The 24,873-nt window shown below is 39.2% G+C and overlaps 1 protein-coding gene across 1 annotated transcript in view; it reads right to left on the bottom strand.

Annotated features, from left to right (window-relative positions):
- Positions 1–24,873, bottom strand: part of MED27 (mediator complex subunit 27) — a 94,130-nt gene that overhangs the window by 8,507 nt on the left and 60,750 nt on the right. Inside the window, exons 4-6 of the mRNA XM_005231209.4 lie at positions 20,146–20,239; positions 9,800–9,907; positions 3,395–3,436 (exon numbers count right to left, since the gene is read on the bottom strand). Of these exons, the coding sequence (XP_005231266.1) occupies positions 3,395–3,436; positions 9,800–9,907; positions 20,146–20,239 (244 nt within the window). The remainder of the gene's footprint in view (positions 1–3,394; positions 3,437–9,799; positions 9,908–20,145; positions 20,240–24,873) is intronic.

Genomic DNA, 24,873 nt, shown 5'->3' with positions numbered 1-24,873 from the left:
GAATGGGATCCTCAGGTCAGAATGAAAAATATGGGTTTAAAGCCTACACAGATGGCTTAAACAGCCAAACTGATTATTACACAACAAACCCTGCCATGTTGCTCTTAACTGAGCAGCTTGAGAAATGAAACAATGTTTAGCACCATCTCCCATTTTGATCCACTTGCAGCAGTTCCACTACTCTGCATTTTTGCCTCTTTTTTGAATGCAAAGTTATGAATACTGCACCATTCTCTATAATATGTATTTTTTTTAATCCTCTGCACAGCGACCTGGAACAATGCAGCCCTCACATACGCTCTTCTCAGCAAGATTTAAGCCCCCAAATATTCTATTATCTCCTGTTTTGTTCCTCCTCTTGCACCAGTGGATCAAGAGCAGCAAGGTGTTAAAATAAGGAGGTTTAAGATCAAAACAGTTGCCGCTCCTGTGGAGTTTAAATGTCAGACCAACGTGGAAGTCTGAAAAACCTTTTCTTTGCTCCTTGTGCTTTTGCCCTTTCAGTCTTTCCCTCTCTCATTTCCCTGCTCCATTCTCTGAATCTAACCCCGCTGGTGGACTCAATGCCTATAAAGCTTATTCACCCCAGGACCAGATTCAAGGAGTCTCCAGGGAACCTAGAAAATGACTGTACACTTTACCAGTAATGGGCCCTTCGGGAGCCATCCCCCAGCAAATTATACACACTCGGGTATCCTGCCTAACAAGGAGGAGAGAGAAAAGGCTTGCTGACACAGCCAACGTTTGCAAACAAAAAGTCAGGACAAATTTAGCTTTGTTTGACAGGGTTGGATTGAAGATCAGAGGTCTCTGGTCCTTAACCTAGAAAGTCACGCTGCAACCCTGTGAGAATTTGACAGCCCTGCAGCTACCACAGGCAGGTATCTTATGAGCTCCAGATGTTGTTATATTATCATTGAAGACAGAGTTTGAGAACTTGGACCAGCTTTTAAAGCGAAGTGGCCCTGCCCTTCAGAGGGATGACTGATTTTACAGTTAAAGGCAGCAGAGCTGAAAGGGCTACCCAGCCTCCTCAGTGGGAGCAGTTACTCATCTGTGTTTTTCCTTCTCAGTGCAGCACTTCTGTATCGCGTTACTGGTGACTGCCACGAGAAACACATTTCAAGAACGTTCAGATGTGCTCCGACACATTTACTGATGATTTTTTAATGGCATGAAAACATTTGTTCTGAAGATCCTGCAGTACAGATCCTACACTGATAACAGAGCATAATAGTTTCTCTAACACTACTTTATTTCCTTCATTTTACTACTGCTAAATCACTAGTCCCGGGTATTACACATGGATACAAGTGCAGCTTCAGAGAATAAAGAGAAAACCAAACGAAAGACAGCACCGCAGAGAAAACTTACTATGCTGAACCACAGCATTTTCTACCATCTGTTTGAAAACTTAACTTAGGTCCTAGCCTTAACTTCTTTAACCATCAGCTCAATAGTACAGCATGTATTGATCAGAAAGTACCATCACCTTGCATTTCTATCACATTTTTCATGCAAGAATCTGAGAGCACTATGCAACCAAGTCAGTAAGAGCTCCTGTGAAGTCAGCAAGTATTACCCCGGCCTATGGGGAGCAGAAAACCGATCCCCAGAGAGGTTAAGTGGCTCACGGTAACAGTGACAAAGCTGGCAACAAATTGTATAACAGTATAAAAAAAATAAAATGCAGACAGCTGTTCAACCCATTACAGGTAACCATTTCCCCTGCAGTCTTTTCTTTCTGGCTTTTTTTAGTAAATATTAATACATTTGGTAGTATTTACCAAGACAGAACTGGAGAACAGGATCTTAACATTCAGGTTGTACCACTTTATTTTAGAGAATTAGGAACAGAATAAAGATGCAAATGTATCTGTAATGCAGCCACGCCGGCAGCAGTAAGAGGGGCATTTCATATTTTCTCACTGACTTCTTCCACTTCTGGTCTGAAGGCCATCTCCTGGACCTGAAGAGAAACTTACTCTACGTATTTGTGCTCCCCGAGTCCTCAACTGTGAACTGTACATTTACTCTACTCTGTTATCTTGCATATTGACAATTAGATAACAAAACCCTCATGATTTCTTACCATTTAGCACAAATTACGGCAATAGGGCTTAACCCTTCCGAGGTATTCTAAGCCAAAACAGCCAGGAAGACAATCTTATGCCCAAACGAGCTTACAACCAAACACACACATGGGAAAATTGAGATGATGCACTTAATTACAGAACCTTAAATTTATTTCATTGCAAAAACTACTTTAAAGCATACTGTGAAGTTACTAAGATATATGCTGTTTTACTTCCAGCTGTATTACTCTGCCTGACACTAAATATTTTTGAGGAGCAAGAAAAAAAAGAAAGCATATTTAATCCACTAATCTCTGGGGTGAAGAATCAACTGCAGCAGAATTTTTCCTTCCATGCTAGGCAGAGAGGGAGAGCAACCAACCTCCCCCAAAACTGTTGTTTGATCTCTAGCAGGTTAATATCATAGGTCAAATGTCTTCCCTTCTGAGCGCATCTGAAAACTTGGAAAGAAGATGCACAAATACAGCCAATATGCCATACTTTTGACCCCTGCTTTTACGCCCTTTCGAGTTCCTGACCCCCATTTGTTACATAAACGACAAAAGTAGATGAAAAGAAGCTAGTGGACCAGCTGGAGACTCCAGCTCCTTGAACTGTAGCTTGAAGGTAAGGAAACTGGAATTTAAACCCGGATCAACCTGAACCTACAGCATTTTGACAAGAGGCCTTCAAAGAGAAGCCTCCTCTTCCCTGCCTAGCAAATAGCAAGATACAGATCTTTCCAAAATACACTTCAACCTTCTCAGTAGTTTTCTAACTTACTGCTCCTGTTCTCTCATCGGTCCTTCCTTACTTTCTGGAATGGCGTTCATTTCAGTAAGCTACTCCTTTCGCTTACACCACCGTGCGAAGAGAAGCAGGCAAAATAACGCCATGGAAAAAATTTCCAAGCTCATTTTGTGAAGTGAGTTCTACTGATTTATTAAACTCAGGTCCTCAGGAGAGGGGGGCAACCAAAACCAATGCAAACAACTAAACAAAATCCAAATGAACCTGAAACAGTCCTTTCTCCCCCCAAAGGTTCAAACTAAAAAAAGAATGCTTGAAGATTCCTCATGAAATTTTAAGGTTACAGTAGTATAATCTCCAATTTCTTATTCCAAAACATAGACTGGAACTGTGATGGGGCATAAATCCAAATTCAGTAACAGCAGATATTACAGATTATTGTTTGTTATTTGCAAGTTGTGATGACAGAGGAATAAATTCTGAATTCTTTTACACAAGGGCCTAGATATTAAAAATAAACTCCACATCTCCTATACACATTACATAGGGAGAAATTATGTGAGACTTACCTTCTGAAAAACTTGATAGTTGGATTTAGACCATATGTCAAGCTACAGTAAAAAAAATAATTATATATTAGTACATGTAAAGAAGAAGCTTTAGGGAGAAAAAGAAGCTAAGCAGCTGTTCAAATTAAAAGCCCTGGCAAACAGATCTACAGGCACGTATTTCTCAGTATTCACTATTTTGACCCATTGCCTGTTGCAATCCAAGAAAGGGAGTTAATGATACAAGATTTCCTTTGTATTGCAATGAAGAATGAACATAGCTCATCACAGTTTAAATTAAAAAAAATAATTATATATGCACAAGACCTGTTGCATTAATGTGTTCACTTTAAAAACAGCAAAATCTTCATTCGTATGGGGTTGTGGCTGATCTATGCAAATAATCACCAGCTTCAGTCAGTTTTTAAAATGAGGGCATTTTTACTACGTTTATGCTTGTTTTGTGTCTGAATAAGTGATTCAGTTACAAACGACACAAAGAACGTTTAGCGGAATTAAGCCAAAGCATTGGTCTACTGGGGCTAAATAAAACATCCCTTAGGAAAGTACATTTACATTTACAGACAAAAATCACACTAAAAGAAGTTTAAGGTTGTAGAGAACTGCACAAATCCACGACTTAAATATGTGCTCATAAACTAAAAGAACAAAATTCAAATAAGTTTTATTAGCCCCAGAAACCAGAAGGTAAGGCTGTCCTTATCAAACAACCAAATGGCTCACATGTTAAACAATTTCAACTGACGTGCTAATGCTCTTTTAGCCCAGCCCTGTGGAATATCTTGTACTCTGTCAAGGAAAAGCAGCAGGCAAAACGAGGAACTTCCATCAATCCCAGACTTGCAAATCACTTTTTTTTCCCCTGCAGATCCCAGTGTACTCAACCATTTCATATGCACAAAACTAGTCATAGGAAAGGTGCTCGATACAGCATTAGCCTCAGGAATATTAGTCTAGACAGAAGAAAATAATTTCTTTGGAGTGAATTTATGAAGCAGGTATAGCTCCTCTAGTGCTTGGTAACATGGTTGGACACGTTTTCTCACAGTGGGGGGATTATGTCTTTTACTGTAAGGTACAACTGATTATTTTCATTTTGTCTTATGTGCCCATAAGTCCTAGCTGAAATTACAAGTCTTTTAAAAGGCACAGAAAGAGTCTGACATGAAGAAGTCATATGAAGCGAGTAAAACAGATTAGAGGTGGCTGAAGAAGGAAAGGGGGAAGGATGCTGAACCCAAGTAATTAATTCACATTGCTAGAAATGCTCAGAACACTGAACTTCTAGTTCCCGTTCTTTTAAGAGTAACACTGTTAAGCAGCCCAATTCTAAATACTGGTACAGAAGTGACCCTCGAATCCCCAGTCCTCACAGTCTAGACAGGAGGCAATGTTAAAGACTTCAAAAACCACTTTGGGACAGATGTTTCATGGCTTAGTACCTCTGCCCTTGCCGTAAGACAAAATGCAGCTGATGTCTCAGTGCCTTTTCCAGGTTAGATGAAGACAGAAGCACCCTGAGGCATGTACCTACAAACCTTCCACAACTACAGCCTCTTGGTCCCACCCTCACAGCCAGTGTGAACACCAACACCACTCACACGTGAGTCCACAAGCAGCGGTTCAGCCTGGACTTGGACCTGAGCTTCATTTACACTGGAATAAACACCTGAATTACACCGTAATAACTTCCCTGGCGGGAAGGAAGCATCGCCATATTAGAAAAGTCTACATTTCAAAACAAAAAAAATCAATGCACATTTTTAAAAAACTGTTTTCATCTAATTTAAGGCTTTCTTTGGACTGCAGACAGAGTTGCTATAATTGGAGAATATATATGGTTTTGCTAATCTCTAGTGATCAAACGAAGTATGTGATCCTCTCCAGTTAAACTCAAAAAAAAAAGTCCACTTCAGATGGTGCATTAAGATAAATCCAACAGGTTCTGAATTTTCATTAGCTGGCATGAAGATTGAAATGCTGAAAAGTAATGAATGTCTGTCTTACAGACATGATGTTTTCCAACTTAAAAAAAAAGAAAAAGAAAAAAGAAAAAGGTACTACCCCACCCCCCAACCACATGCATACATCCTAAATGACTGCCCACCTTTCCCCTGAAACTGAGGATTAAGGCAGAGGCAGATTAAAGAATGTATCGTTATAGGTCTATTATTCTTCAACTTTTCACTTTCAATCAAGACACACATTTGTAACTAAAAAACTGCTGAAAGCACACTTTCAGGGCATCCTCTGCATGAGAATTAAACTGGGGCTTTTTTTCCCAGTGCCCCACTCTCCCCACCCACCCCCAGCATAAGTAACAAGAGGCCATTTTCTGAAGGTCGTCTGAACGATTTCAAAGGCGATAACAAATCAGAATGTTCCCTGCATCTAATATCAAACAGGTCCGGTGCCAACACTTATTAGAGAAATCGGATTCAACCCCCCCTTCACCCAAACACACACACATCCAGCTTTGAAGTGGAAAGAATGCAGGGATCAGAAATTACCCGAGAGACAGCTCTGCCTGTCTTTGAAGCTTTCCTTTGATACCACTATTTCTTTTCCTCTCTTACGCTAGGAGGCTAAAAGCTGCCTTTTCTTATTGATATGGGGTAATTAATGAAGCCATAGCATTAACATAACCCAAGTTCCTTAACACGATAATTCAACAGAGACACTTATGTTGCTTTAGTTAAGTCTAACAGATGCAAAAATAGGAATTTGGCTAGGCAGCAATGCTAAGTACCCACTCTAAATATGCCCTGTCAAGGTGGTTCTTGGTCTCCGCATCCAATGCAAGGCACGGTGTTGTTATGCCAGAAAAATCCCAATATGTTTTTGTTTTTATTGGCAGACTAGGGCTACTAATGGCTCAGCTGACAATACACCTGCCCTGCAAGGGTGAGCTGCATAGCTTCATTTATTCAGGAATCAGGACAACACTAGTAATTAATTACTATCCACGGTTAAATTTCAATGCACAATGAGTGTGTCAAAGTTTGAAATTAAGGGTGGCACAGTGCCATCACTAAAACCACGAGGCTAATTAAAATGCATCAGTATGTGGTAGACACAATGGGTTAGTACGGCAAGCAAGAGAAACTGCAGAGGGATCAGTGTACAGAACCCACCACAGGCTGCCAGATCTCACCTATTGTTTTTGCAAAGTGTCACCAAAAATGTCCAAGTTATGCAGCTGGCAATTTGGCAAAGACATATTCTGCAGCATTTGTGAATAATTCACGAGAGAAGTGCATGAAGCACTTAAGAAATGCAATGATTCTTTGTACAGGCAAAGCCTGAAAATAACCCCCCAAAACATAGTGTCTTAGTTTACTCACTGCAAGACTTCTATTTTTTTCACCTTAATTTTGGAAGTATTTAAATCTGTGAGAGGGAATACCCAATTTAACCAGACTTCAGTACAGCAGAAACCACGTGAAGTTTTCACAGAAGCACCTGTCAACCTACACAGCACAACGTACAAACACTCATCAAGCTAAAGCAACCCCGACACTGCACTGTCAGCTCTCCTCTGTAACTGCTAGTGTGCTACCATGCACAGTTCCATAACTATGAGAAACACCCATATTTGTTTTTTTCTAGAATTGCCCGACGTTAATGGACCAGAAGACCATCAACACCTGTGCTGCTTGCACTCATCTCTTCCTTTTTTCTTCCCAGTAACGCAAAATTTGTTAAAACAGTTGCACTTTCAGAGATCAATGACTGCTCCCCTGACCTACAAGCAAAATCACTGGCCTCCTCTGTGCACGGGCCATTTTTCACTTACTGTCTGTGTGATCATCCAGTCTCCCGACGATAGCCATTCCTTCTTTTGGTGAATACTGCTGAATATATTTAGTTGCCCCAAACCCCGCTCTACTTGGAGGGCAGCCCCCACTGAATTTCACTTTTGTTACTTAAAGGACTTTGACTCGTGCACTTAGGAGGATGACTCGACAGACCCTCGTTCAGCTATTTAGAGTGTAAAAAAGCACGACGACTTAGCCAGTGTCCCTTCTCCAACATTGCTTACAGAAAAGACAAAAGATGCCATATTGTACGATATCACCTAGTTAATCTTACCGCTGCTATTTACAAATATTAAATGCTTCCTAGGAATACATAACCTAACCCCCAAATCAGCAGTTACTGTGTAAACTGCTCTCTGGAAAAACGATCACCTCCTACTGTGGATCCTGAGGGTTCTCTGTATGTTTGTTATTTAATAACGATGATACTTGCTGATCTTTCTCCTACTCTTCTGTGTCTCTTCTGACTGCTGGTGCATTCTTCCCTCTATCATGCTAGAAACCGAGAAACCGGAATAGTACGGTGAAACCTTACTGGAGTACTTCCCCAACAGCATCTGTTGTGACAGGGAAGGAATTGGAATGGACTATGTTTGCAATTGACTGTAATCGCTCATTCCCAGCAGGCACAATAAGGAAAGCGAATCATTGCAAGAGCACAATCTTATTCTTGTTCTCCAATTACCAGTGTAGTTAATTAGTGAAAAAGAGGGAGCTTACTGTTTGTCAATATGTGCTCCAGTTGGCAAAACTAGCAAGCTACGCATTTATTCAAGCTTCCAAGCCAAATTTACTCATGATTTAGAGTGGCTGCAAGTCCAATTCTACTTAAGACAAATGAAATGCTCCTATTTATTCTAAAAATGCAGACCTTCAGGTCTGCAAAAGCCCTGGGATGGCCCAATGGAACAGCAAACTGCCACGTAAAGGTCACAGGTTCACGCAGTCTCGTGGGAGCAGTCACATAGCCTGGCTTTGGACACGGAAAGCTAAATCGGGAGAAAACAGACTCCCCTACAGACTGGCTTAAAGCAAGAAAATAAGCCAGGTGTTAGCACCGATGCTTGGGAGAAGCTGAACTGCTCCCCACTGACAGCAGACAAAGGTTAGTACCCTGTGCCCAAAGCTGGCCTCGGTGAGTCCTGCTCTCCCCCTCGCAGCAAACTATGGCAGAGACACGGTTCACAGCTCTCCAGAGAGTCAACCTTGAGCTAAACAGAAGCCCAACGCCAGATGCCGAGTTTCAGAAAGGAACTCTTTTACTTATGCTTTTCAGCACATATAGCATTCTTGTATTTCAAGGGAGCTTCAAAGGAAACTGGATTCATCAGAGGAAAGGAGCACACCCAAATTAAGTGTGACACAGGAATCCATCAAGCACCGCCAGAGCTCTTTAGGCAGACTATCATTTCACTTCCCATCAGAACTTGGGGTGAAGAGGGGCTGGTGCTCCAAGTCTGTATTTATATGCTAATAGACAGGGAGTATAGTGCAGCTGCTTCTGCGGCAAAGCAGTATTTAAACCTGCATATTTGAATAATGCAAAAAAAATCAGGCAATTTCTATTTTACTACTTCTTAGGCCAATCCCCCGCCCTTCGAGTGAGAATTTCTCACCTGGGAAATACAGCTGTGCTATTTACTTCAGCACATCAGCTCCTGGCCCTTTCTAGAGAACAGAGGTTCAAGCTCAGAGCCGCTGAACTCTGGGTCAGCACACAACGTGCTTCTGTGCGCTAAACTACAGTTACCACTTCTGAAAGGAAAAGAAGTCTCACCTCATTATAACATGGCCTATGGGTGCCAAGTACGCATCCTGATATAATGAACTTTTTATTTTAATAGGCTTCATAATCAGAAGAGAAAGCTCCAGAGAGAAAATGTGAAACATGGAAGTATTTAGTACTGTTACTGGCAAAGGAGAGTTCTGGCGGATGTCTCGGTAAGAGAGACAATTCCACCCTGAAAAGGGAAAGAAGCTGAGCTGAAGGCCATCAGGTCCCGTCACCATCTCCTGATGTGCTAAAGAGAGCCATATGGAGCCTGTGCAGGCAGAAGAAACTGGAAGGTTCAAGCAGGGTGAATTGTTCATTAAACAAATCGCTTGTGGAAACAGGTAACACTGGCTTGAATAGCCGCTGCTCAAGGTGTGCTATTACGGACAAGCAAATTATTGAGGACTACCTACCAACGAGTCTCACCGTTGCGTTTATCAAGTTGAGCACAAAACTAGCCCAAGATTTCCCAATGGCTCTCAAAAAAGAGAAATCTGAACCTTGGGCTACTGATGCACTGGTACACTGAAAAAATGTTTTCTCAGCAGATACTACTAACAAGGCAACTGGTGTCTAAGGTGATAAATTAGAAATTCAAGCAAGGGCTTCAAAGCTTAGAAAGAAGTCAGACATTTGGGTATGAAAAATCCAGGCAAAGTATGATAAATGTAAACCAGAGCATTCTGTAAAAGATCCACAGAGTCTTTTGACAGTTTTATGTTTCTAGCTTACTTGTGATGGGATTCCTGGAGTTCTCTGTCCTTTAAATACCAGATAAAAAAATTTAAGGTTGCTGGATATACACTAACCTACCTTGCCATCTTCAGTATAGACATTCTCACTGTAGCCTTTTACAATCGTCCGGTCAATGAAGAGGCTCCGCATCACCACTATCACTTTTAACACTTTTCCTAAGGTAACCTGTGAAGAACAGGAGAAGGACAAAAACAAGCTGAAGGAGAGTTGGTGGTGTCTGAATTCATAAGACCATGAAGTTAACAGCTTAAGCTGATGCAATTTCAGTTTTCAATATTTTATAGACAGACCAAAATAAAAGATCTAAAACCAGTATGTGTTATGAGGAAGAGATAAAACCATAAAGTGCAAAACAAACAAACGTTCATTTGCAACTGAAAATGTATGAATTCACAGCATTCCCTTGTGTAGACATGACACTGCCAAGCAACTCTCTCAATTTTATTAACACCACAACTCAATAACTTGTCAAAAACAATGAGCGAATGTGATTATTTTCGATGTATTTGATACTCTCCAATACAAGGCCACTTAGAGAAAAATAATTTGAAAGAAAAATCACTCTTTTCATGCTGGCTTTTAAAAGCATGCCATGAGTTTAATGGAAAATATTTTAGGTCCAACAAAAAATTTAGAAGGGAAGTATAGCTAAAAAGTAAAAATGTTACACTTTCAAAGGTTTCATTTTCTTTTGTGAAAGTGGTAAAGTGTAAAGAATAAAACTAGTATCATGAAAAATATATAGGGTAAGTCATGAGCATAACAACCGGAATAAGCCTAAACTGTATTATTGACCAAAATGCAATAATGAAGGCATTTTAATCTAAAAATCAATTTACATTTCAAAGATGAACTTGCACTCCAATATTGTTAAGATGTCTAACAATAATTCTTTGTGTTTTGTTATACAGAGATTATTACAGAGTTTTTCTTCACCCATAAAAGCATAAAACTGAGATAAAAAAGAAACAGTTAGGTCATTTTAACATTCCCCAACGAGCAGTGGCTCATTTTCTACTGTGTTCCACTATTTCATTCAGTATGGATTAACACACACTAGAACAATTGTGTTTTCACTGCTAACCTCAGCAGACAAATCCATGCCCAAGGAAATCAGTCAACATGCATCTTTATAGATTTGTTACCACTTTTTCCTTTTTAACCTCTGCTAATGACTCCTACCTACCACCTTGTTGCAACACGAGTAACCTCAGCCTGATGCTAAGAGACTAAAGGGCAGGTCAAGTCTGAAGTGCCAAGATGCTTCTCCCCACCAAGGAGGAAGACAAAATCTAGCACAAAGACTCCATCTCAAAGCTGATGCAGGGACCATCATGCTGGAGGAGGGTTAGGAGGGCAAATGGTGGTAGGAATGGGGTGATGATATAGAACTTTGCAGAACAGTTACCCAAACTACCATAAATATTGCTTATTATAATCACTGTATAGGCAGGGTAGAATCACAAATCCTAGAAAGAACTGATGACAACTCTTCGGCATGGGACACGGAGAAAGCAGGAGAGAAGGGTCTACATGACAGGGAAGAACAAGTTGACAGCATGAGAGAGGACAGGGAAATGAGAAGGGAAAAAAACCCGAGTCAATGATAAGACTTGAAAAAGAGAGGCTGCTAGGCAAGAACACAAAAGAAAAAGGTCAGAAAAAATTTTTGAAGAAAAATGTTCCAGGCTGAAGGGGGGTAACTTCTACCGAGGCCTGAGCCATGCACATACCATGACTGGCTTTTTCCGATTCCTACCTTCTTACAATAGATTAGGGGGTTCTGAACATGTGTGGAACACCATATTACAATATCCGGAGCTGTGGATTTGGGTCTACATGTAGTATCTTGCTAGGATACTCTGTAATAAGATCTAATTGATCTGCAATTAAAGGAAACTGGCAGTCATTTCAGCACCTTTCACCGTATCAACCAAGTTAAAAATACAAAGTCACAAGCCAGAGGTGCCCCATTTATGATGCTGATCATCCACTGGAATCAGAAAGACAGTTTTGTCATAACTGCTAAGATGAGGAAATGGAGTCACTTTGAAAAAAAGTTGTCAGCACATTTAGAGTTAACAGGTTTTTATTTTTCTACCTTAGTAAGACCGGCAATTTGCTAGGACATAGGTCTACTGGGAGAACTGAGTCTTATGACTTCATGTCAGTCATCAACCATACACAGTAAAATTAAAATGAGGAAAAGAAGAAATTTTAAACAACAAGTCTTCTTAATGGAAGAGCAAAAAGGCTGCCCTACAAACACCCAGACCCAGCTTTACGTGTAATATTTTCTAGCTCCACTGCCTTCACACATTTTAGTTGATGCTCACTTCTTTCCCCCTCCCTTACGTACTGCATGCATGGTATCTCACATTGCTGCCAGGTAGAAAAAAATAAATTGGATTAAGTTGATCTGAACCCTGTGTGGGACATGCCTGAAAATCCTCAGAGTGAACAGTAGAATGTAACAAGCTGAAAAAATCCCATGTTTGGCACTCCAGTGTGCTTGCGTATACTTATTGCTGGCCTCAAACCTTCCCACAAGATTTACCAGTACAAATCTTCCAAAAATGCTTCTGCATTTGCTCATTGCCTCTTCCCAGGTCATCTGTTTTCATACCCGTCCCATGATTCACTCCACACTTCCAGAACCTGTCACAGCTCAGAGCCCAGCTATCATCCATCACACAGCACCGAAAGGTCATATTCTGCAGACTGGTCCAGAACAGCAGCCTCGACCACCCACTTCGCTTGAATGCCAAAAAAGCAGGGTTCTGCTGTCTCCCACACGTAAGGAGCTGTGTAAACCTGTCCTGAGAGGGGTGTCTTAAACCACAAGCTCCCCGAGGAAGGCACTATGGTTCCAATCTCAGCTTACACACCGGTTAGTGCAAAGGGGTCCTCTCTGGGAGCAGGGGCACACAGGCACCATGGTAATACAAATACAGAACGCATAGCAGCTTTGGCCAGGTTGTTGGGATTAGCTCTTACAGTGCTCTTGCACTGAAGCAGAAAACTTTTGTGCCACTGTTGTTTTGACACGGGATTCCTGTAGATACTGCACTGGCTGGAAAAAGAGATCAGGACTTTCAGTTGATTTTTGTAACTAAGCATAGCTCAGAGAAATTATAGTTCATCATTTTAACAGCATTGAAAGAATGAGGCTAGTAGTACAAAGAATGAACAACAGCCTGTCACTAGACTGGAAGATGTTGTTAGATTTGGAAGCCAAAAGTATGCTCCACAGCTATTTTCAGGGTAAAGCACATTCTGTGTTATACTCAATAAACAGGATACCCTTTCCCCGCCCCCCCTGCACTCCCCCCCCCCCCCCCCCCCCCCCCCTTTAATAATCAAGACTTGTAATTGTTTTCAGGACTTAATGCTTTTGGTCACCTCAACTGTATTTTACAAATCACATTTTCCAGCAAACCATTTTCTTTCAATACGGGCTCAACTCGGCTAACCGGAGTCCCTGTTCAGAAAAGATCTACTTATGGAATATAATTTACACCTATAGTCATACACGACTGTGTCCCTACAGATCACCTGAAAGGAGGTAATAAAAAGCTAATGGCTCTGGTAAAAAAAGTAATTTGATAATTCTACTCTGAGCTCCAGTAGTGCAGGTCTCTTCTCCTAGAGGTAAAGAGTCACCCAGATGGTCCCTGTTTAATGGCCACTGAAATGTCCCTGCATTCCCACAAATACCAATGGAAACAAACTTCTTCCATTACACAGAAAAGATACCTTTCAATTGTAACAAAAAGGCAACAATTTCCTTTCTAAGCCAACTTCTCCTATTAAATTTCAACTTCTTCTGTCGATATCCTGTTAAGACAGCACTTGGCTTTTTAGTATTTTGCCTGAAGGATATATGCCAACTCGTCCTTGATGTAGAAAATTTTAATTCAAATCAATACATGTACAAGGTCACTTTAAAATTCAATTAATATGAATGAAAAAACATGCCCCACAGTTCTGTGAGCTGAAAATGGAACAGTTGCAAGTTAAATACTTCTGTAGCTTCTGTTTTGGTCTGTGTAATAACAATGTACTTCTAACTCCCTTTTAACTAAAGTATACTAAATTCAGACAGTGAAGTTATTCATAAATCCCCTGCTTCCTAAAATGGCAAGCTCCAGAAGAAGGTAGGACAGGCAGCTGATTGAAATCTGCAATATTATGCAGCTTTTCTGACAAAGATATATAAAATAAAAATCTTCTCAAAATATCCCAGTTTTAAAAATATTTTGTCTATCACCAAGATAATTCTCAAAGAGCATATGACAGACACCGTATGCCAAGAAAGGGAGGGGGGGGAAACAGAATAATCATTGAGAATGGCTTAGATAATTTCTTGTAAGAATGCTGAAAAAGTTCCCATTTAACATCACTTATGGTTGGAAAAGAAAGAATACCTCTCCAAATAAGTCAGAATCACGGCCAAAATGAGTTCACAAAATGAAAAGGATGAAAATTAATTTACCATGCCAGAATTCTGCCTGGAGGAAATAGCTTGAAGTCGCCCCCGCCCCCCTTTAATTTTGCCTCTTCGTTGAAACTAATACCACATGAAAAGTCCTTTTATAAGCAATTTAAAAAACACATTCAGAAATACTCTTTCTTAAAATTAATTTAAAAGTTTGGTATTAGTAAAATGTATGCTGAAAACACCATGCTCCAACACTTTTCAAAAAATTCCCAAAGCTGCAGATTTCCTCTCAGCATTCCAGGGAATTTGCTGCTGATTTGAGCTGCAGATGCTCTGCAATGCAGAGCTAGAAGAAAGAAAACATTATTTTCCGTTAATGTGGGTACCTCCCTGCTTGTATAAAAAGGAGTACAAGTTGGTACATGGTTTTTTATACACCTTCAAAAATAATAAGGTGACATGAAAGAAGAGATGTAACCAAGCTGTACATACAGCCAGCAAAAGGCCATGCAGCTCCTCGCCATACAGCCAGCCATAAGCTTGTCCTCCCACTTGTGTATCTATCTTACTGATCAGTACAATGCCTGGAAATCATATTTATATATATATTGAAAAATAAGGTTCTGTCAAGTCTGGCTGTTTGTTTTTTTTTACTTTTGACTAGTAGGGTTTTTTTTTCCTAGGTCTCATCTGCTGCTAGTACAAATGCTGCGCTTTGCCTCACATGCTCATTATTCTTTAATGATGCCTATTTGTAAATAGCAAGATAAGATGCAATTAAGCCATTAGAGTCTAAATAAACAAACATACTAATTAGATTCTTTACAAGGATTTATTTTTTTATCTAAAGGATGGAATTTACCTTTCATTAGTCTAACCTAATTGCAATAGTGCACGATAAAAAGTCAACATAAATGAAGGACTTAAAACGATTTCATCATATTAAGGATGAGCTGGTGATCCTCTCCCTTGGTAACATGGCATACCGTCTTAATAGGGTGACAAACCGGCACAGGATATCGTTCAAAGGTTAAAAAGACAAATTTTGCCAGTGGCCAGACACACTTACAGAAGGATGACAGTAGCCCAGCATTGCTACAGATGATGAAATGGATTCTGTCTCTTTTTTTCCATTTTAAATTATAACACACTGGGAATTTTACAGGGATGAAAATTATGGCTGATCTTGCAGAATATAAATTTAAGGGAATGTCAACACAGACCTGTGAACCTTTGCGACTGGACAGCAACCCTGGGGCACTGTGACCCTGTGGAGGGGGCAAAGCTGAGGACATTCCTCACAGCTCTTTCTCTACTTTTTCTCGCTCACTTTCCCATCAAAAGACTCTTCCTCATCTTCCTCATTTGTATATTACACAAACACAGAATAATTTAAAATTTACTTGCCATCCCCTGCTCACATACTTTCTTGATTCAAGACATTCTGCCTCCACAGATGGGACCTCAAATGCTGGATTAATGCTTTTTAAATGCTGGTTCTCCACCTCGAGAAAAACTGCAATCACAACCGTCCCACTGTGAGTGCAGAAGTGATTCCTCAAGATCCAGCTCACACAAGAGATCCTTAAACACCCCAAAACGTAGCTAGTATCTCCAAGGGAGTAAACCACTAAATGAATATTCATCCTATGTGCCTAAAATTAGGTGGCTATGCCATCAAACATGACCATCAGATCTACAGCCCTACCACGAACCTGCCTACCTTTATCCAATGCCTACCAGGCACCAGTTCCCCAACGAACCACCAGCCTGGTAAGGAGGAACACTTCCACTGCTAAGTGTTTTGAGAAGACAGATTGTTTTGAAAACAGCAGCATTGTTTCCAACCAAGCAAGACATCGATACCGATTCCAAATCACTTAGTAAATTCTGCTCTCCCCCTCCCAGTTCTCTAACATCAGGGTCTCTTGCACAGAAGTCAGTTTGGTGGCCTTTCATAATGGGCAAATAATCAATTTCAGAATCCATTTTTCCAACAGAAAATAATAATGATCTTATGTAAAACACTGATAAACAAAAATGAGACAGAAGAAATTATTCAGTTTTAGTGAACAGATGTCTAGCCTATTTGCAATTAATACAGCCCACTTCCATACAATCAGACTGTTTAGAATGCTTGGAACAAGATTTGAAAGTTCAAATGCCAATGTGTCTGATTTTATGGAAAATGAATAGAATTGTATAAAAACATGTTTCATTTTTTTTATATGAGATCTGTTAAAAATCTAGACATCAGTACAAATTTATAAAATTAATTTATCATCAAAAATTTGTAAAGTAACATGAAAAGAAGAAATAATGATTTCTGCCATGAGCTTTGGTTTGGCAGAAACAATTCCATTTTTCAAACTGGAAGTTACACATATAATTATGCCTAACAAACAGGTCAATTTACAGAAAACTATTCCATTATCTTTAAGAATATTAACCCGGTGTTTGTTACTTCTGTAGTAGTGCTTTTAGAAAGCTTTACAAACACTGGGGATACAATTTTAAAGACAAAGCAGCTCCCAGATGAAGACAGGAGAGTAAGTTGATACACCTGATGAGGACTAGCCAGGTACATGACCTAAGGAAGTCATATTTGCCAACTGGAAAACCGGGGCTAATGTTTACTGTTCTCTAAAACATTTCTGATCTTAACAAATGAATGAATTGTACACAGGAATTGTTTCACAGAAAAAAAATATTCTGAGTTTTGATAATGGAAACAAGGTGTGTGAAACAATCACATAATAATCACACCATCAAATTATTTTATTGGAAAAATAATGTATTTCTAGGAATGCAACTATCATTCAAAAAAAGCGCAAAAATCTAGGTATTTTTCATTATTTAAAAATCAGTTAGTGTTTTCTTAAGATACAAGATGAGGTTTATGTTATTTACAATTCCTGGCATTTGACCAACAAAATCTCACAAGAACCTTAAGGAGTCTGCAGTTCCCTCTGCTGCTGCTGGAAATTAATTTTGCGTAACACTGTTATTAAAGCTGATATAAGTCTATGTTTAGTCTTTTTCATGCATAGTGCGATTAAAAGATTAATTGAAAAATCACTAGTGAAGATTGGGATTAAACAGCACCTTGAAATGCCATGATAAACTGCTTTTAAAATCAGTGGAGGATTTCACACAGCTCTGAAAGGTATCAATTATTTATGTGTTTGGTCTGTGTAGCATAAATCCAGACTAATGAGGTACAATTGCTGTGTATAAATCTAAAGCATAAACCCCCCTCCTTATTGTCTGGAGGAAGTAGCAACCTCAAAGGACTAGGAGGCAGCAACCTTTCAAGACACAGCATTCATGCTCTCAGGAATAGTTTCTTTTGCTTTTTCCTTAAAGTTCTCAGCTAATGGGAGAGCTGTACCCCAGTTAAGGAGAACCCAGCTCAACACAAAGGTTACTCGCTAGACAATTTTGACCAGCAGGCTCACACAGCTCCTAATTATTCCTCTTGAAACACTGGATGAATCTGAGCCCATGACAGTCCCACCTCTACAGCTAAGGACATATGCCGATTTCCATGTGCACATGAAATTGTAGAGTCTGGGGCTGAAACTTTCTGTATTAGGTCTTTAGCCCTAAAGATGCTATGTTTGGCAAAGTCTCCAGCTATTCTGAAACGTCAAAAAAAAATCTCACAGGCACTCCCCTTTTCCCTTCTTCCCCATCTCCTTCCAATCATTTGCACATTCTTAAAATATATGTAGTGCTTACCAGTGCCTTTGAAGACAAACACATGTTTTTTCTGGTAAATGGAATGATTGAGTTTAAAGTGGTTTTAATATAACAGACAGACCTCTGTGTCAAAAGATCTTCATAAGCAACGGCAAGTATGACACGAACAGTGAAAGGATGAAAATGGTTGAGATAATACCGTTAATTAACTCTGGGCACACAGTATGGTTGTGAAATATTTTTAAATAAAGTAAGCATTATCTGAACTCCTTTGGTATTGTGGTAAACCATGCTGCCGCCAGGGAGCAACTCCAAATCTAACTTGAGTGAAGTTCAGAGTGAGAAATCACAAGTATTGAAGAAACCTCCCTTCTTCTGGGGGAGGTGCTCTTCACACTGCCTGTCCTGCAGCACCTTCCACTGACTGATTTGTGGCTGAAAACAGCAAAAGCTTTTGTAGCAGTCAGGGCCAGATGGAAAGTGCCATATTGGCAACATCAACTGAGACAGATGGGAAAGAGGGAAAACCTGCCTAGAAGAAAAAATGATAAACCAATCACACAATCACATACAAAAATACTTTAAAAACAATCTTTTTGATCTCTGATCCAAGGAAAATATGCATACCAGTGGTTCAATACAGGGATGCTATCTTGCAGCAACAATAATGTCCTTGATTTAGAGCAACTACAACATGGAATTCACTAAACAACTACTGCTGTAAAAGGGGCTTCTTCTACAGTGACCACCCTTCCACCCCACCTTACTCCTTATCATTACATCCAAGGTAATTTACCTAATTTCATAACTGTGCCTGAATCTCAAAAAGCATCATCTATTTTCTGACCTCAAAAAGCCATTAGAAGCGGAAGGTACTTACTACATGCAAAGAGGGGCTCTGAGAGTAGGGAAGGGGTTTCAAAGTAAGGAAATAAAACCAGACATTTTTCTACAGTAAAACAGTTATAAAGTCAGCTTAAGAGGAAATGCAAAAGCTTCCGAGACTTATAACCTCTTAAGACTGCACTGATGAACTCAATTCTTTTCTGGAATATATTGTTCCACTTGGTGAATCCAACAATTGCAGATTACGTTTTAATGCCAGCTGTTTATTTTAACCTCTGACTCAGTTAATCTCTTGCAAATTTGGGGCTGTTCAAAGAAAGTTAATAATGGGATGCTAGAGAGTTGATTAATTAAAACTAAACAGAATCACAGCTATACTTACTAAAATTAACAGAACCTTTGAAAAATACAGACAAAAATCTAACCATAATAGTAGTTTAAAGTCAAAAAACTCTAAAAGCAATATAAAAATCTAAGCACCAATATTAACATTGACTTATATTGACTCAACAATTTTGTTTTGACAAAATATCTGATTTTCAGATTAATTTTACCATTTTCTTGGGAACAAGAAATATACACACGTGTACACTACACCCAAGCCTGTTGTAATAGTCTAAGTGAGAAAGGAAAAAATAAGAGGAAGTGCTATGAGAAAACCAAGATGGAAAAGACTGATCTGTCTGGTCTCAGCTCTTGACCTGGGTATACAGTGTATTTCGAGTTTTATTTAAACTTTGGCAAAAGACGTGACTTCTGCCTTTCACCCTCCTAGAGGAAAACTGCCACGCTACACACTCCACTTCCATGTTGCCGTCGTAAAAGTAAAAGCTTTAACGTCTTCTCTTGCTATAAGCACAACAGCTGCCTGTGAAAATTGATGTGAACAACAGGTTCTTCTGGAATGAAATCTTGCTTGGTCAGGCAGAAATAAGTCAAATGTATTGGACTTGTTTATCTCTAATCCAGCCTTTACTGTTCGTTTACTTTGAAGGCAAATTCTTGACTTCATCACAGAACAGAAATTCACTGACCCAAGAACAATTTGAACAAATTTAAATCATATTGGTTTCCTCCTCCTTTTCTGCCTCCTACCACTCTTTTCCTTTTTAATTATCATGATTAAGACTCACTCATTGCCAAGACTGTGGAAAAACACAGTGAACATCTGAGTTTGCGCTCATATTTCTACAATCACATTTAACAATAAAAAGTAATAGATCTTTCATTTAAAGGTGAAATTTTGTTCATCACTCATTTGCCTAAGAGCAAGAAAGACCCTAAATTGCTGTGACAAATGAAGAACAGCATGTTTCTGGGGAAGAGCCCCTTTATCTTTAATAACCTGCATTTTAGAAACAGTAATTCAATCTGTTAAGAAATCGATCTCAACAGATTAAAGGATCCAACTTACCAGAAGCATCGCAGAGGTTCCATTTGGCCGGGATAGCTGGATAGACATTTCAGGGAACATCCTGTCAATTCGATTGATCACATCATCAACGTATCTACCAAACAAACCAAAACAACAGAATGAACACACATGCTCTTTGTCACAGACTCAGATTATGCTCCGTTTTACCAAGGTCCACAGGACTTTCCTGAATTAACTTCTCTTTGGTATCTGCATATTCTTCAAAAACGCATGCAAGCATAACTCAGAAAGTTACGGATAAGAGGAAACAAACCAAAGCCCCATGTAAGTTGATTTGAAAATTACTTTTCCCCTAAAAAGATGCACTCAATTTTTAGTCCAAGTCTGTCAGCCTCAAACTCCTGCCACCGTATTGCTATACCCCTCTAGGAGTGAAAGGATACCTTATCAAAATTCCTTGTCCAGTGTAGGAATTCACAGCATGTCACCTTCTCACTCACTCTCTCTCTCTCTGATAAACTAAACAGATACACGTTTTATCAAAGTCTTCAGACTGTTCTTAGGGGGGGTTTGTTCTGAATCCTTCCACTTTATTTCATGCACCGGTGACACTGAAATTGGCCAGTACATTCCAGGAGTTCCTCCAGGGTGGTCAAACACAGAGGTAAAATAACATCCTTTCTGCTGGGTATGATCCCTCTACTTATGTGAGCCACGGCAAGCTGGCATATGGTTGGCTGGGTTCCTGGTATCATGTTAAGAGCTGATGTCCATTAACAGTGAAAACTTCCTTTCGGGGACCTTGTTTCCCAGGACACACCGCCCCATCCCATGGGCATGTGTCACATCCTTCAGCCGTTCCCCTGGACACATTGAAATGCGCAGTGTAGCAGTTTATGTGACAGTCTGTATCATCTGTGCATTAATTCCTCCTCCCATACTACTTTCCAGTTCTCCCGAAGCATGCAGAAGGGAGGAGCACTGCTGCCTTGTTATCAGCCGCATCTACAAACTCTGCCACTTGATCAGATCCATGAACGAGTTTATCGATTAAACTCTTCCCATGCTAACCTATGGGCTCTGAAGAAACGGTTTTGGAAAAACTGGTTGCCCCACTCAGAATAACAGTAGAACTGAAAACATCTAGTTATTTCCCTGTAACCTGTTTAAATAAAGGCAAAAAAAGTTAAATTCTTGCTCTTCAAAGTTATTCTGTTCTACTGTTAGTTGTTATCCCTCCCCTCTGAAAAACGGAGGGTGCTACGCTCCAATTGCTATTTTGCAAAGGATTAAAAATCATCAGAAAAAATAAAATAATATCAAGGAAGCTAAACTTACATGGCTGGTAAAGTCAACCCACTTTTGAAAGCAACAAAAGAATGAAATTAGTTATGACAATTTTGCATAAAAATCTTAATCCGCACTTCTTGTGCAGAAAAAAGTTTTCCCATTCACTTGAATGACTCATTAACAGCTTGCTTGCTGATAAGCAAAGTCAAAACATCCATAAGCCAAGAACTTCCTTAGCACAGTGGAAGAGCAGACGCGTAAGACAGAGCTTCAGGATGAGTAAGCTACACATTGACAGTACGCACCTAACTAATTTTAAACATTACTGAATCCTATACTTTTTTTATATAGCATGAGACTTTATACTATTCCGTAAATGCAATTACTCCAGGCTCTGCAAATAATTTCAGCTATTGCTTGTGCGTGAACAGAGACAACTGATTGTGAAACAGGCAAGGAAAGATTCCGTGTTTCTTGATTATTTTGTGGTTAGGGATGTGTCTTATAGCCTTGCATGCTATGACACAGATTATTGCATAACATCTCTAGTTTTCCAAGTTTGGGGCAATAAGAAATCAAAAACAAAGAAAAGATGAAGCTGCATAAAACAAGACACTGAAATAGTCTATAGGCATTAAGGAAGGAAAAATCAAGTTATTTTAAAATCATATAACCAACAGTTGGACTTGGGCATTTAATCTGCTTAGGTCCTTTTGAAAAATCCCTGTGGACATGCAGATTTACCCTTTGAAAATGTGATCCAGGCTGGCTGAAGTTAATCAATTTTTCAACTCTTTCTTAGATATGATTATTTTTTAAATGTAAAACTTGTCCTGATCACATGCCTTAAAACTTGACCCAAACCCAACTGTCACCCTGTACTACCAGAGCAATGTAAAACAGAACAGGGAATTCACAGGAAGCTCATCACAAGCCAGTCCTTTAAGTGAAATCATCCATACAGTAAAATATAAATCTTCTGGTTTGTATTAACCAACTTCTAGAAAGAACTTAAAGATTAGTTACTACGATACTTCGGAACTTAGAAGCCTGTTAATTTTGTACCACTCTTCATAGGTCAGCTGACAAAAAAAAAAATTTAAACCACATATTTAAGGAAATATAGCATTTTCCTTTGGCAAGGTTCAGCAATTCTACCAGGACCACCCAACACCGGTAGCCTTTTTCTTCTCTTTGCAGTCAAAAGGATGTCAGAGAATATCCAACACCGATAGATAAAAGAGCATCAATGTACATATCACTGTTTTGCCCCTTTGCCTTTTTTCAAGTGGACATCAGGGCTTCACAAGGACTTATCAGAACAGAAGGATTCTTCAAAGATGCATATATAATTACTAAATTAGCCTGACTACATGGCAGCCTCAAATATGAAATGACAAACAACCTAATCCAAGGCAAAATTCTTCTATAGATATGCCCTTCAGAGAGGACATCTGGTAAAACATCTTGCAAAGGGATGGATATGATAAATCAGATGCAGCAAAGTAATGTAAAAGTGTAACTGGTGATGACTTCAGAGAAAACTGAAGAACATATGATAAAGACAAGATAAAGTGCACTCTTGAGGCTGTCTGGAAGGAGGGTCAGAGAAAAAGCTGCTGTCTGGAACTTTGCAGAACTGAAATACATTAATTTAGTGCCAAAATAAGCAGAGTCACAATCTACACATCTCTGTCCAATCAGTTTTAGCTCAAAAATATGATAGTTCCTATTTATGCTACAGAACCTCTTACGCTGTCTTGGAGAAGCGTGGCACTTAAGGAAAGTCTAATTTTACTTTGCCAATAAGCACTTCTAACTTTTAATGTACTTACCACGTCTCAGTTTTCTCCTACTTACAAAAGATGCTGGTTGGAACAAGCATTTACAAACCCAGAAGAAATAACTCAAAGCGGGGAACAGTAAATGGAAATAGATTTGCTCAACATTTGGCATATCTTAATGTTAAGAAAAAAAATTCACGGAATTCTCAGAATTGAATACAAGCTGAAATTATGTGGCGGTAGCTTCTCTTCTTGTCCTAGAACAGGCATTGTTCCACCTACGAAGGGCTGAATACAATGTCTAGACAAACTCCCTCCCCACTGCTTCTTTATCATGCGAAGGATGCTCAAAAAGTCCACTAAAGGTCACACCCAGTAACCCCACATTCAATTACAGCACGGTACCTAAACTCTTTATAGACAGAATTTGTCTTACTTATTCTTCTAGGCCTCAAAAGGCGATACATTAACACCTTATAATTGCAACATCCTAAGTTAGACCCATTCTATTCAAAAAAGCTTCAAGAAATTTCATCGACACCTGCGTCCTAATCCAGATCTGTACACAGCCCAGTCAGAAAAGAGTGACAAACTGGACCAACAGGACTTCCGACCATTAAATCACATCAAGTACTAAAGCAATTTTGCTAATGTAATTTTACTGCTCGGAGGGAGGATATTTAAAGAAGCTTCAATAGCAGGCTTGTACCAACTTTCCTCTCCCATTTTTTCTCTTCTTTCTCTCCTTCATGACACAGATTCATGATTTTTAAGGAGGATTTCAAATTGTATTTTTGAAAGAAAAATCTTTATTTGAAAAAATAATAATAGTATCATTCAGGGCTATGCATCTCAATGTGCAACTGAACCAGCCAGTAAGATCAGATCTGATATCAGATTCTCTCCAAAGCTGTCAACCCTATAAATCGTTATTTTCATTTTAACGTAGTAGAATACCTTTTTTCTACAAACATGCTATATTAATACTGCAAAAGTCAAACCACAACAATCTACTTCATGCATATTAGCAAAAACCAAAGTTAATGCAAAATGTTACACTCCAAATGAGGTCTTGTTATGAACATACAAAAAAAAAAATCAACATTAGAATAAAGCAACAGAGATTCTTTGAAAAATCTCTCTGCCATCGTGCCAGTAAGCGTGTACATAAATCCTTTAGTCCCTGTTAGACGAACAATGCCTGGAACTGACAGAAACCATTTTTGAAGCCAGTTCAAAAATACTGTTTATAAGAGACTAAATGGTTATGCAAAATGCTAAATGAGAAGTTTCAGACTAAAACATCAGGTTGACAAGGTAGAAATAATTCAGGAACCATCTTGGTAGATAAATGGTCTCATAACATCTCTTCGATTCATGTAAAGGCCCCCCAAAAGACAGTAATACAGAAAAGTAATTCATTATAAATGCCTTCCAGTTCCACACTGGACAGATGGCTTAGTTCTCTAATGTGACCTCTTTTTTTTTTTTTTTTTTTTTTCTATTTTTACTGGATTAGATCCAGCAATCCAATGTTAGTGTGATGTTTAACAGCTTAGACAAGATTTAAATAGCATTTATCCCACACAGTGTTTAACTTGCATGCTGTTCATTTTTCCACTCAATACAACAATTTAAAGACATTTACCACGATTTAGAAATATAGATATTAATAATAATTTTTGAGGAGGTC

The sequence above is a fragment of the Falco peregrinus genome, chromosome 1 (assembly GCF_023634155.1).
Source record: "Falco peregrinus isolate bFalPer1 chromosome 1, bFalPer1.pri, whole genome shotgun sequence".
In the NCBI taxonomy this organism is placed as follows: Eukaryota; Metazoa; Chordata; class Aves; order Falconiformes; family Falconidae; genus Falco; species Falco peregrinus.
This window is presented reverse-complemented; position numbering and strand designations above follow the sequence as displayed.